The 15,309-nt window shown below is 41.5% G+C and overlaps 1 protein-coding gene across 1 annotated transcript; it reads left to right on the forward strand.

The window, feature by feature from the left end:
- Positions 1-1,932: 1,932 nt before the first annotated feature.
- On the forward strand, positions 1,933-12,243 carry oscp1b (organic solute carrier partner 1b). Its single transcript, XM_080746745.1, has 10 exons — positions 1,933-2,108; positions 5,617-5,771; positions 6,201-6,368; positions 6,690-6,770; positions 7,073-7,176; positions 8,328-8,456; positions 8,811-8,880; positions 9,953-10,092; positions 10,283-10,346; positions 11,121-12,243. The coding sequence occupies exons 1-10, from the start codon at positions 1,997-1,999 to the stop codon at positions 11,238-11,240; spliced, it is 1,143 nt and encodes a 380-aa protein (XP_080602871.1). The 5' UTR covers positions 1,933-1,996; the 3' UTR covers positions 11,241-12,243.
- Positions 12,244-15,309: the final 3,066 nt, after the last annotated feature.

Consider the following 15,309-nt stretch of genomic DNA (forward strand, 5'->3'; position numbering starts at 1 on the left):
CATGTTAATCTTTGAGCATGCCTAGCCTATCACAAATATGCTGTAGATGCTAAAAACAGAATTGATGTTTTGATTTAAAGTGATAACAGTGCAATGAAGTGTTATATTTAATATAGCATGTGCATAACACGTTTTAATGGTCCTCACTTGCATTAATGTAAATAAATTACATTGTGTATTAATTAATGACATAGTGGCCTTCATGAAGTGAACATGTTATTCTCTGAGCAAAATATGCTGTAGATGTTAAAAACAGAATTGATGTTTTGATTTAAAGTGATAACAGTGTGCAATAAAGTGTCATATTTAATATAGCATGTGAATAACACATTTTAATTGTCCTCACTTGCATCAATGTAAATAAATTACATTATTAATTAACGACACATAGTGGCCTTCATTCTAATAATCCATTCCAATTACAGACAACATAACATATTGCTTTCTTTTTGCATAAATATGATATGATATTGAAACTAATATGAATATAATAACACTCAAAGCACAATCAGGGCCCTCTGGATCCCCTACAGTTACGCAGTGGCGCACGAGAACCTGATTGGTTGTTTTCTTCGTGGCCTGGCAACCAGAAGAAGCTTACTGACCCTGCCAAGCATCCGGCACCATAACCGTCAATATGCTCGTCAAGTATGACTAACATCCATTCGAACTTCAACAGACTTCAAAATAAGAGCTAAGTTAACGCATGACTAGTGTAACGGGTTTGCCTCGGGGATTCGGGGAATGTCAGGCTATCCTGACATTCCCCGAATGTCAGGATAATAATGTATAGGTTATCCTTTCGGCATAACCTTTGATAGCCCTAGAATGGCTGTGATATCCGATATACATTCCAAATACAAATTTGTACATGTGATGTTTGGAATACATGAAAAGTGTAACTATCACAGCCATTCTAGGGCTAAAACTTTGACTGTAGGCCTACCTGTACTGTTAACAAGCATGTAATAAAGTATTCAACCAATCAACCAGTATTTTAACGTGTTTATTTTTGTACATATATCTGGGCAGTAATAGAAGAGAATTTCTATGTTTTCCTGATATTCATTGCAACTGTGAAGGTATGATCACCTACAAATAGCACAATACTACACCACAATATTGAAACATGACTATACAACTATATCTGACATTCTTTAAATTATGTGGAACTATGTCTACTGGGAAAATATACATTTTAACATAAAGGAGCACCAGTTTGTGAGGGACCCATATTAAAAGAACGATGTGAGGTAGGCTAGCCTATTAATAGTTTGCTTTTGCAAATGTGTTTTTAATTTGGAAGGTGTTAAGCTTCAAACAGCAGCAAAACAATAGCAGAATTTCTTATATATTATGAGCCTAAGCTAGACAGATCACATTCAACTTGTTTCTATTTTGTTCAAGCCTTTATATTGGAGCAAACTGGATTCCATCCACCCCAAATAAGGAAATTAACCAATAATCATACTACTATGATGCTACAGCTTTAGGTTTGCAGTCTCTGCACATGTTCTTTTAATTCTTCCAGTTCTTTTCATTGGTTGTCTGCATGTCTGGCTATTTTAAGGTGCATTTAAATTGTATTTAAATGCACCTGCAATGCATTAGTTTCCTAATAGAACACATTCTGTCAGACAACCGCTGACTTAAAGGTAGGCCGTAACAGTCCTTTTTATGGTATTTTGAACTACCCCAAACAATAGAAATTTAAATGGTATTACCAGTGTTATTATTATTACTATTATTATTGTGTACATACACAGCATATTCCTGCAAATGTCTACAGTGAGTTTATTTGTCATTGAACAAGAACTCTGTATCAACGTTTATTTTGAAGTCCCTCAACCGGACTTCACGTGCTTAGGGAGGTGCTTTTTACGCCCCTACACTGTCGATTGACGAAACACTGGTGCTAGTTTGTTTGCAAGGCAAGCTAGCCAAATCCGCACCTATCATTTATTGGAGAGACTTGTAAAAACCGCCATAAACAGTCATGTCTTCGAGGACCCTACCCCTGCTCTTCATCAACCTCGGTGGCGAAATGCTCTACATTCTGGATCAGAGACTCCGAGCCCAGAACATCCCTGTTGACAAAGCCAAGAAAGGTAGCTAGCTGAGCACAGCAGCCAAGGCGAACGTCAGTCACTCTGTACTGTAAATGTCACTGATTCACGACCTTTAGTTGATTCAGGGGAAACCGGGGTCTGGAGTGGACCCTGACAATGGTAAAAACCAGACATGGGCAGAGTTAGCTTGCTGTCTTTTGTTGCTGGGTTAAAGAATTCCGTTATTTTCTAGTCTGGATCACCTGTGGCAGGAGGACAGTAGGTCAATCGGTGTCAGGCATAATCGCCTATAACATTTTCGCCAGGTCTTTTCGCGGGGCACTTTTGCCGTGGAGGAGAGTCTTTTCACCTACCTGTCTGAGCCATTTTGCCTAATGCCTACCTTCAATTCTGCTGTCAGACTGTCCATGTTTTCATATTATCTCTTTGTCATTTAAATATTATAGTGACTGTGACAGTGGTGTTACATGTCAAACCTACACACGGCTATCCTATGCACTCCATAGTAATCACATAAATACAGAGCTATTGGAATCAGGTGCGCCCAAATAATTAATTAATCCATGTCCCGATACTATACATTCTTTGGTGCAGTATTGAACAGTATTGTAAAATGAACAGTGTTGTAGGTCTATTATTGTTTTAACATTAGGCTATACAAAATATATATGTAGGCTATTAGCCTATATAGGTCTATATAAGATATGCTACACCTAAATAGCCTATAGAATCAACCTTGCCTGTCAACAGGCATAACAAACTATTTTGCCATTTTTTAGGAATAAAATGTGATGTAAATAATAAATGTCAAGTAAACTGTTAGATTCACTTGACACCACTGTCACAGTCACTATAATATTTAAATGACAAAGAGATAATTTGCAAACATGGACAGTCTGACAGCAGAATTGAGGGTAGGCGAAATGGCTCAGACAGGTAGGTGAAAAGACTCTCCTCCAAGGCGAAAATGCCAGGCGAAAGGACCAAATGCGTGTAGGCGAATATGTTATAGGCGAAAGTGCTGGTGACCGGTCAATCAATCAGTGAAGACAAGAGTCCAGATCAAAGACATTAGCCTACTTTGACGCCATACAAACAATGTACAATTATGGACCACCTCAGTCTCATAGCACTGCATGGATACTGTATAACATTATTCTCGCACTCACTAGCCTTTTAGGTAATGATATCTCATGAATTCAGAAGGAGAGCAACAAGTTATTGCTGTCAGTCACTAACATTGTTCTTCCATTTCTATGGAGCTTTCACACCAGGGTGGCAACACACAATCAGATTTAAGAGCTTGGCCAGATAGGTCCAACATATTTATTATTTTAATGCCACATTTGACATTTCAATTATCTTCACCTCATGTATAGACAAAAGTTTACGTTTCAAAACAAGATGTTAAGAAAATGTTGATGTATTAATTGATAGTTATAATTATTATATAATGATAGTTAATATTAGCTCATACTTGCTATCCATTGCCAAGTAGTCAAAATGATGGCTTTGATCTTAATAGGTAGGTAACACAGGCGCCCCCAGGCTGTTAGCCTGAGTGGTTGTCAGAACACTGTGGTTATTTTAATTGTTTCCTTCTTCCATTCATTAAGACTCCCCTGTTGCTCCCTGGATAGAGGAGGACAGAAGGAGAGGTATTCCTGCATAGTTTATCAGTAGACCTATGCATTGGTGCATCAGTAGCTTTCTGCTCTGCTTTGCCCTAGACTTAGAGGAAACCAACATGCCAACAAAACAAGATGCCATGAATACTCAACAAGACTTTTAACCGTAAGTAAGTAGCCTTGGGAACCAATGGTTCCCAAACCATGTGGCCCATTGGTAATGACTAAGGAGCCCTCCTGTCCATACTGTAACGTTTAGCAGACTGAGTGAGGCAGTTCGCTCCAACCGGGACGCGAACCCCAGCCCCCCACTCAGAGTTACGGCCTGATCTCTTGCAGAGTCGCTACACTACCCCCTCCTCACAGAAGCGCGCCCCCGCGCTTCACTGCCCACGGCCGGTCCCTCACGTCCCTCACGCGCTACGGGTTCGCCCGTCTGACACCAATGTAACATTTAGCAGACTGAGTGAGGCAGTAAGCTCCAAACGGGACGCGACCCCCAGCCCCCCACTCAGCAGACGAGGAAGCAACCCGCAACCCCAAGAAGGCTAGCCCGCTTGGCGGAGCGAGTTACGGCCTGATCTCTTGCAGGGTCGTTACACTACCCCCTCCTCACAGAAGCGCGCCCCCGCGTTTCACGCTTCACTGCCCACGGCCGGTCCCTCACGTCCCTCACGCGAGGGCACACTCTACGGGTTCGCCCGTCTGACACCAATGTAACATTTAGCAGACTGAGTGAGGCAGTTCGCTCCAACCGGGACGCGAACCCCAGCCCCCCACTCAGCAGACGAGGAAGCAACCCACAACCTCAAGAAGGCTAGCCCGCTTGGCGGAGCGAGTTACAGCCTGATCTCTTGCAGGGTCGTTACAATACTTTGACCGAAACAGCCCTTTCCGGTTAAAAGGTCCTTTTCGACCATAAAATTATGTCCCTCGCGACTTCTGAAAAGCATAGACCGAATGAGAGTTCGGAAATTTGCACATCGGAAAACACAACTCACCGAACATTTCGGAGATACTATGGACAGGCCTTTAGTCAGCTTGTTGTACAAGACAAGTACACCCCCTGGACATGAATAATGCAGGGAAGTCCACTTGCCCTAATCCAACCCTTGATGCTGAGTGCCAAGCAGGGAGACATCGGTTACAATTTTTATAGGCTTTGGTATGACTCAGCCGGTGAGCTATCCCCAACCTCCCAATCTCAGGGTGTACACACTCAAGTCTTAACCACTAAGGCCATGTGTCGTGAGCTGGAACTTTTCACTGACTCACACTAACAATAAACCTGATCTTGGTTATACATCACTGCAACAAGCTACCATACTAGGCTACGCTGCTGATGGTTCTCAGAACTGCTGCTTTAGTAGGAAAAAAAATGGTTTTGCGTATAGGGCTGGGCGATATGACTTCAAATCAATATCATGATTACTAACTGCAGCACGGTGCGTTGTGAGCTTATAGACTGTGTATTTACTATTTTCGCTATTTGTTCTGTAGAGGGAACAGGTGGTGATTGTGTATTTGGCAGCCTGCTGAGACTTGCTGTCTTTGCTGTGCCACCATTGTACAACAAAGTATAACACAGAAGGCTAAGTGGTGTTATAACACAGCTAAGTTAGAGGTTAATCACACTAATAGATTTAGACAATTATAAAGATCTATTATATATTTTTTAGTGTTGATTCATTGATAATACTATATTTTTAAAAACGGCTTTATTATTCAATATACCTACATGAGATAATCGGTACTAAATGTCTGTTTCGATACATCTTCAGTTAATTGTCCAGCCCTAGTTTTGCGTGGCTTAAACTGCATATCTGCCTGCTTATGAGCCATTGTCATGGCTTCAAATGCTTATCTGTGTAAAAGTAACCTCACCTCCTGTTGCGGTTTAACCATTTGCATTTGACTAGTTATGAATGACATCATCACCACCATGTTCAACAAGAAGTTTCTGGAGGAGTTGTTCAAACCACAGGAGCTTTACTCCAAGAAGGCACTGCGGACTGTTTTCGACAGACTGGCCCACGCCTCCATCATGCGACTCAACCAAGCTAGCATGGACAAGGCATGTGTAGTGTTCTGTTCATAACACTGATTTCACACAGGAATATACGTAGCCCGAGGGCCATGTGCTGTCATGTAGTCTGAGTATTTCTTGTCAGTGTCACTTTATTCTTCAGGTCTTTTCCATCGTTTGTGTGTGTGTGCGTGCGTGCGTGCGTGCGTGCGTGCGTCTCTGTCTGTGTGTGTGTGTGCGTGCGTGCGTGCCTGTAATTATTTTTATATTCATGTATCATATTCTCATGCAGCCTGTAAACCAAACCTCAGTTGTAATTTGTAATACACCAAATTACATTTGAAAAGGTAATTTTCAAATGTAATTGACTGAGCCGTGTAGCTCTGTGTGGATTTGTATATATTTATTCCATCACTGATGGCTTATCAATCAATAAAGCTGCGTTTGAATTATGCTTCTTTGTTTTCCTGCCCACAGCTCTATGACTTGATGACCATGGCCTTTAAGTACCAGGTGCTTCTCTGTCCAAGGCCCAAAGACATTCTCCTAGTGACTTTCAGCCACATGGATGCCATCAAGGACTTTGTGAAGGACACCCCCAGCATCCTCAGCCAGGTTGACGAGACATTCCAACTGCTCATTGAGGTACATCATGCCTACCTTCATATTTAGTATTTTACTTGAGTGTGTTTTGTGTGGACTAGAGATGTCTGCTCTACTGTATGTGCCATGCATTGTGTCAAACTGTTTTGATTGTGTTCATTAAGATTTCAGTCAAATGTCAGATAAGTTACAATATTTACAACTTGGTTATATTATTATATGTCACACTTATTCTTGTAACTGACCACTAGGGTGGAGCTCTTTGGAGCACGACTTCAGATCCCTTAGCCTGTGGCAGAAATACTAATGAACTGCTTAAAGCTGTTTCTGGGATTTGATGTATTTTCTTTTTCTTTTCATAAGATGTATACACCATCATCTAATGGTGAATTCCAGCTAATCAGACAAACACTTCTCATCTTCTTCCAAGACATGCACATAAGGGTAAGTCTTGACTGCATGAGGGGAATGGAGTTTGAATAATCCTAGTTATTGTATTGATTAAAGTAACTTCTCTTCCATTAAAATGAAGCACTTTAAACCTGGTGTCACTATTTTTGGCATGTCATTATAGCTGAAAATGTTAAAAGATTTTCAAATCTGATGATATTAAAAATAGCCAACCAACAAGCTCACAATGTGTCACCATAAATTGTGTTGTGAGCTTGTCGATTGGTACTCTGTCTCCACGCAACACAGTCATATGACAAAGTGTAAATATTCACATATCTATTTATGATGCACAGGTGTCCATCTTCCTGAAAGACAAAGTTCAAAATTCCAACGGCCGCTTCGTCCTCCCCACCACTGGTCCTGTTCCCCATGGATCACAGCCCCCTGGATTGATCAGGTAACACTTTGGAACAGAGCCGTATCCTGCTAAAAGTGAAAAGAATCATTTGCCCTTCATTACACGAGATGAGTTTTAGTTTCTACTCAGGATACATTGTGCCTTTTCTGTCCCCAGACACTGTCATGTAAAGATACTGTAGGTGTAGCGTAGCTGCAGCTAATTGCATTACAGAGGTTTTGTTATGTAAGACGTCTGTTTCTAATTTGAAGCAGCTTCTGCGCTGTCAAGCCCCGAGTCTTCATTTAACCCAAGGAGTGTGCAAATGTTCCATTACAAGTTACATTCCTACATTCTTGGAGTTAAATTAACTGTGCTTTCAGCCAGCTGCCAGCTGGCAAACGATTGTCTGTGATCCAAAATATGTTTATCATGACCTGTAAAGTCGAACTCACAGATGAGTCAGCTTGAAGTGTGAATATGGGCTTGGGCTTCTATCAAAGATCATGGCAGTTTCTCCCAGTCTATTTCTCTACTTGATTTAAAAAATCTTTGCCTTGATTGACATCTTTTGGGAAGTAGCTTCTTGGGATCTCCATATATCTCCATATTCTCCATATATGGGAATAAAAGGGATTGTATGTATGATGACCCGATGCGCGGTTTTCCCGAACCGGTGCGAAACGTTCGGAATAAACGGGTCCTACAGAGATCTCCATATATGGGCCTAAAATGGACGTAGACAGACAGATATCTCCATATATGGGCATAAATGGACACACGCAAACAGATGGTCAAAACGGATCCTATGACAACAGGTATAATGGGGTTTGCATTAAAGGGCGGGGCATTCATTCCCTATTTACATTGTTCCCGAGTTGGCCAGGTTGCCGACTAGACGCTCGGGCGGCCGAGCTATTAGTATTAATAAAGGATAAAATAAAATAAAAGTCCATATATGGGCGTTCCCAGATGATTTGTTAGAGGAACCACACTAACAGAATCCATATTTGGCCAAGACGGATTGCTTTTCGCCTGGCTTAGGCGTCTTACTGGTATAACAATTACAGTATAACAATTGTAATTTAATTACGGTACCTGCATATAGGCAACTACTTTTTTTATTGCCTATATATACATATCTGAACTATTAAAGAAAAAAATACTGAAAATATGTCATGTCATGTTGTGTTTGTATATTTAATAACTAGAATGTTTAGCTGCACTGGTGAGGAAGTGAGTAGGCTACAGTTCCCAAGTGGAGGAAACTACAGCGGTCCTCTTCAAGAAGGCTCCTTCGACATGGTTGGTGACAGAGTCATCAAACTTGGCACAAACATGTAAGATGCCAACATCACAATCTGAGTGGGTTTGTTAAGAACAGAAAATGTTCAAGAATTGTTCTTGGTTGTATTGCTGAAACGATACAGTATACTGTATTAACGAATGCTAGCATCAACTCAACAACTTACACATCATTGCTGTCAGGCAGAAACCATCTCCATATTACAACATGTTATGTAGTGTGTCTGGAGATCTGCAATTTTGGACATACAAGGTTTCAACTCGACAGCAATGATATATTGACGCCTGACACAACAGCATTTACTAATTCACATGCATTTTGGTTCCATTTGAGCTGTGTTCCATTGTAATCAGTTGCCTGTTTATATTGTAATCATGTTGACGTTTAGGTACAGTGTAAGTCGCCCCGTGGAGACCCACATGTCAGGGACATCTAAAAACTCTGCACAGCACACTAAGGTAAGCTAGGGATATACATCATCATCATCTTTGTCCAAACAAGTTTTGTGAGTAAATTAGACCCATTTCTCATGTGCAAAGTACATCGGAAGTATAATATTTGTCTTGATGACATTTTGGAGAGGGATGATGACCACTTAAGAGTGTCACAGTACCATATGGTGGCTGTCGGGCAGAAACCCTTGTATCTCCATATTTTATCTTTTTGTTTCTTCATAAATATTAATGCCCTATTTTACCCTATTTGTGTCCGGGTAGCTCAGTCGGTAGAGCTGTCGCCTTTGGACCATAAGGTCGTGGGTATGATCCCAGGCACCGCCAACTCGGCGCATGAGTAGCAAGGCTTGAGTGTGGCAAGTACTGGGAGCTGATGGTAGGTGTGGCGCTCCACCTCAGCAATCCATCTCCCAGGGGTCTAGCGCATTATAACGGGGACAGACTCCCACGTATTTCCAGCTGATACCGACAATAAGCCACTCCCGACCTACTTAGTCCCAAAAACTGCCGAAATTGCTGATCTACAAGCTCACAGCATGTCTTGAGGCTATTTATATTTTGTATTTATTTATTTTTAACGTTTTGAAAATTGTGTAAGATGTTTGCCTTTAATGATATGCCCAAAATAGAGAGACCCCAGGTTGAAGGTGGGTTGTATTATAAATATTTAACCAATTCAAAGTATTAACAAGAGCTTGTAACTAAATAAGAACTACATTAGATCCATTGGAACACAGGTTCTTTTTTCCATTTCCTGGACATCACTGGCTTTGGACATACAAGGCTTCCGACGGACAGTGACGCTCTATAATGGATAAATATACAGAGTTGGTAATTACTGTAAAATAAACCCCAACAGGGCTGTTTGTTTTTAGGAACAGTGGTCTGCTATCAGGAAATAGCAGACCTTGCCTTAGATACAAATATTCAACAAAGCCAGGGAGTAGTGTAACATGGTACCACATGACGTCACCCTTCACATACCATGAAAAGGGACAGAACAGGAGCACGGAAAATGCCTTGAGGGGGAAAGGCAACACACTTAATGTGCATTGGCGTTCTTCTTTGTCACCAGGTCAACACAGCTCCCAACCCCCTGGCCAAAGAAGAACTAAATCTGCTGGCAAGGTTAATGGGAGGGTTGGAGGTACAGAAACCTGGCAACACGGGCACTGGCTTCCGGGTCAACCTCTTCGCAACTGACGAGGAAGAAGAGTGAGTTTCTCCTATTTAAAGATGTCTGTTGGTGTGTCTGTGAATGTGTCTGTCATCATGTGGTGTAAATTGGAATGATGTGTCAGACATGTCCTATATTGGGTATGAGCTGCTCCCCCTCTCTCTGTGTGAGGAAACGAATGCTTTGACCTGTTTAATTATTTAACACTGACATTTTTCTATCCCCCAGGGAGGCATTGATATCAAGACCAGATGAGTTTTCATATGAAGTCATAAACATTCAAGCAACAACGGTAAACATTATTATTTGGCTGTATAGCTTGATGTTTATTTAGTTGTTTATTTGTATAGGAAATATGTCGGGAATACATGCCCCACCCATATTGTGCAATACTCATGTTATCTGATGTACTTTTGTACCAGTCAGGTCCACGCGCATAGCATTTTGCTTTGTGTTTTTGTTGGCTTCCTTCACTCTGACCACAGCTCTAGTACTTTCTGTTCCATTGCACACATTGCCGTACAGTATATTGGCAGCGTGGCACAAACAATGCGGCTCAGTCAATCCGTAAAACCGGTGGGTCGGGTTGGCCAATCGGGGAAGCCGATTCCTGATTACCTGTCCTATACCCCCCCCCCCCCCCCCCCCAACACACAGAGATATAGTGCATTCCCTGCAGTCCCTGGGACAGATATTCACAGAGTACCAATTCGGAAACCATTGTCTGACCGAATTGGTACTCTGCACTGCACACCCCTGGGTCATTTGGGACACACACACGTAGAGTTCAGGGCCGTTCCATTCCATCGGATGGCACCTGAGTTATGCCCGGAACACACAGACAGACAGGCGTTCACACACACAAACACAAGTTTTGTGAATTAATAGAGATAGATAGACACCTGATGAGACAACGGCACTTGTACTAGTCTTTAGCTAAGCTAAAGATTATACATTCCCAGAGATACAAACCTTTGCCAGCCTAACAGGATGTACTGTAATAAGGCATAAGCCTTGCCAGCAGACTGCTTCCTCATTGTGATTGATGGATTACCTTGACTTTCAGGACCAGCAGGCCAATGCAGAGCTGGCCAAGATCATGGGAGAGTTCACGGAAGCTACAGAGCCCTCGTCCAGTGCCACCAACAAAGGAGACGATCTCCTGGCCATGATGGACGGTCTGTGAGCTGGTCTCCGTGGCAACAGTGCCCACAGTCAGGGGCACAATGTGTACTACTAGCAACAGTGCAATCTACTGTGGACCAACCTGTCTACTGTCTGTTGTACCTGCAAACATCATGGTGACTGACACACACGTGCACACAGACAGAAAACCTTGTTTTTTAGGGTGTCTCTCAAAGTGGGGTTCCCCGAAGACGTTCCAAATGGACCCGTATAGGTGTGTAACTCTGTGAGAGTACAAATGTAACAAAATAGACCCTTGCAGGTCCATAGAACCAAGTGGACCATTTGGTTACATTTGTGTTATGGGGGTCCTTGGAATTAAACCATTTGAGAACAGTGTTGTGTTTTGAAAATGCCGCTATAAGCAGGTCTTCAAACTTCTAATGCTGTCCAAATGCAGTTTGGAAAATGAGGAAGTGCAGTGGTTCAAGGAAGCTTCAATACATTGGGATATGTTTGCTGCAAATGGAACTTAAATGACTCCAGATGTAGACTTATATCAGTGTGTACATGTGTATGGTGTTAGCTAAACATCAGATTTCATCTTCTTAAGCCTTTCTTTCAGTCTGCCGTCAATGAAAAACAGTTATTTTGCACAAAGATCTAATTTCCATCATATTTTCAGACCTTTTTTTTTTTTTTTTTACTGTATGTGTACTGTATGTTTTCATGTTCACAGTACTGAGAGAGAGAGTGTTGTGATCAATCTTCCATCATCCAGTGAACAAACTGTAGGGGAATTGGAAGAAACTAGGGCCGCAACTACAGTATGGGTTATTAGACCTACTTACTACGTTTTTGAGTAATTTGAATAATCGGTTAAGCATTATTTTGTACTTGACAATGGCAGCTCTACACAGGCTTGGCTATTGTCACTATTTCTTTTACTTTTTTAAAAAGTACTATAATGACATGCCCAAAATAAGGTAACTTATCGATTATTTCTCATAATCGGTTAAATTGATTGCACCCCTGGACAAAGCCCCAAAATTCGGATTCCCTGAATCCCCTGGATGCAACTAAAAAGGATAATTCTTTCTTTCATATTTGGCATGAAATATGTTGACAGTCCTGCAGTACCTTTTTTATTATGCACTATAATGTAATTATTAGAAATAATCATAATTTCTAAACCCGCAGCCAGTGGTACTCTAATCTCACAGGGATTTTGATGGACAGCTCGAATATGTGCTCAGTGATGGTAGCCAGATTCATATTATATTCTGGATTGTCTTGATATGTAAATATGTTATAACTGAGTATATTTATTTTAAATGGTGTTTGTTAATGTGTACATGTATCTTGAAGTGAGGTGGCACAAGGATTTTTGGCAATTACAAACATTTTGAATATAGAATGCACATTTTTATAACACAGGTTGAATAAAATAAATTGGAAAAAAAAATAGTTGAATGGCCCTTGTTAAGGTTATTATTTTAAGCACCATTGCACCCTATCCCTACTACTAATTCAGAGCGATTATTTTTCGATTATTCTGCGATAGAATCACATTTACACTGCTTCTAAAGACTCCACCTTTTGCACAAAAATCGCGCATTTTTACCCGAATGTTCTTAGCTGCTTCTCCTGAAGCTATGGTATTTGCACGATGTACACTTTGTACAAAAGTAATGTGTAAGTTTACTGAGCATATCTTTCCCGGAAGTTCTCCTACGCAATTTTCGTCACGAAAGTATCAGGTTACAGTTTGCTTCAAGCCTCAAGCAGCGACGCAGCGAGACTGCCCCCGAGAGGGAGAGGGAGAGGGAGAGGGAGGGAGGCAGACAGACAGTGAGCTGGAATATAGGCTACCCCTCTCCCACTACTTACATTGCGCGTGGAATGGATCCAAGTACAACATTAACCTCTATGCTGGATGTGTGAATCACCTAAAAACAGCGATGTTTGACGAGACACACGCGTGTTTGTGTAGTCCGTTAATAACAAGCATGGTACGTTGGTAGCGATACTTTTGTACTTTTACTTGAGACCTTAAGTTGGGAAGTGTTACCGAATATGTGTCGTGTTTCTATGCGAGTCTAGAACGTAACTCGACAAGTGTTATCCTTATGCATAGATTAAAAGCTGCCATTTCATTTGCCTTGATGTTGAAAGTGAACACGTAACGTGTGAAATCAGTGGTGGACATTTTAGTCTGAAGTAAAAGTATCAATGAGCAGAGTGAGACCAGCACAACAGAACAGAGTAGCTCAAACGGGACCAATAGTTTGTCAATAGACAGTGTCCACTCTTGCTGTAGCCTCGCGTAACCCATGAGTCCCTGCATGGGCTATAGTGCGCACACATGACAGATTTGGTGAGAGGCTGATAGCCTATTCATTCACTTCACCTATATACCCAGACAGTACAGCGACATAACGCCGATACCTACTCAACCTCTGTAACAAAGGAGGTTTGCTCATTGGGATGATGCATTTGCGACGTCGCTTGCCACACGGCACAGATATTTTTACATTTTCAACATGTTACACCCATAGAGTTATAATAAGTAGGTTACACCACGGACAACCGCTTTTCGCTTGCGTCGCGTGTGTGAGTGAGTGAATGAGTGAGTGTGCGTTCATGCCTCGGAGATAGAGAGAGCACAGATACAGACAGCGTCTATAAAGCTGCGTGAGTATGATGTTTTAAGCATTGTTTCCCAAGTACTGTGTGGGTCTCGACCCACGGGTGGCTTGCGAAATGGGACTGTGTGTGTGTGCCAATGTTGTGTATTGTAACTGCGTCTTCTATTGCAAACAGTGCTAAACTCTTCAATCAATCAATCAGTCTAGATACAACAACCTCGCAAATTTGCCTACAGCCCCCCCCACCCCCACACCACTCAAAAGTCCTCAATTCAACATATAGGCTACGTCAGTAAAAGTACAAAAGTATTGACTGTCAGCCCAGACTACACTGGACACCTTACACAATTGTTCCTGTTTCCTGAGTTATTGGTGTCCGACCAAGTGTGCCTTTTTGTTCATGATAGATATTGACAATAAGGTATTGAAAACATTTTAATCTGAATTAAAACCTAAACCCTTATGTTGATCAAATATAGAGCAGTCCTGCCTGAGCGCCCCTAACCCCTTATGTTGATCAAATATAGAGCAGTCCTGCCTGAGCGCCCCTAAACCCCTTATGTTGATCAAATATAGAGCAGTCCTGCCTGAGCGCCCACAGGGCGCGAAGCCTTTCTAGTCTATTTTAGTGGTGAAGCAATACGGTGATAATGATTGCTGTATACCCAACCCAATCTTATTGCAGTTAAGTAGCAAGAACACAAGAGGGAGCTGCTGGCTATATGTTGCCTATGAGATCAAAGTATTTTTTTCTTTTCACATGATGAAATGAATTAACAATTCACAATAGTCCTTTAATTGTTGCAGTTTGACTGGCTGTTGCTAGCCTGGAAACGACTATTTTCTGCCAGAGTAAATATTGCAGTAGTCTGAGTAATTTATGTTTTCTGTATAAACTTTTTTTGTTCAATTTACTCTATCAGGGGTCTTCAACGTTTCCAGGCCAAGGACCCCTCAGTTGAGAGAGAGTTGAAGCAGGGACCCCCACAACCTATTCATAGATTCCATATAGTTTCATTGTTTGACAGCACATTCATCAGTGTATTTTGGATTCATGTCAATTCGTGTTTTCAGATATTTTACCACTTGAATCGTCAATACTTAATACACTTGACCTTTCACTCTGTACTTAGTCTGCTCTTTTTCCCCTCTACACCAAACCTCTTAGCCAAAAATCGCCGATCTACAAGCTCATAGATCTGCTATTTTTGTCTATAGTTCTCAGAATATGGATGCTAGGGTTCAAGTGGTTAATATAAAAAGGGAGGAAAAAAAGTTTCTATCACTCAAAGATTTGGAGGACCCCCTGTAGTAACTCTGGGGACCCCCTAGGGGTCCCGGACCCCCTGTTGAAGAACCCTGCTCTATATAATATAGGCCTACAGTCAGTCAGTAGCTTATCCTTGTTGCCACAGATTAGTATTATTAATTGACATTTAGAATCTGAAGAAGCATTTAAAATGTCCCAGGTGTACTAACAGT

The sequence above is a fragment of the Nannobrachium achirus genome (assembly GCF_963921795.1).
Source record: "Nannobrachium achirus genome assembly, chromosome: 2".
Taxonomy (NCBI): Eukaryota; Metazoa; Chordata; class Actinopteri; order Myctophiformes; family Myctophidae; genus Nannobrachium; species Nannobrachium achirus.

Excerpts from the sequence above, each read along its gene's own strand:
- oscp1b (XM_080746745.1), top strand. The coding sequence starts at position 1,997 with ATGTCTTCGAGGACCCTACCCCTGCTCTTCATCAACCTCGGTGGCGAA. Across the intron at positions 6,771-7,072 it reads TCCAAGACATGCACATAAGG|GTGTCCATCTTCCTGAAAGA; the intron begins GTAAGTCTTGAC and ends TATGATGCACAG. Across the intron at positions 10,347-11,120 it reads TAAACATTCAAGCAACAACG|GACCAGCAGGCCAATGCAGA; the intron begins GTAAACATTATT and ends CTTGACTTTCAG.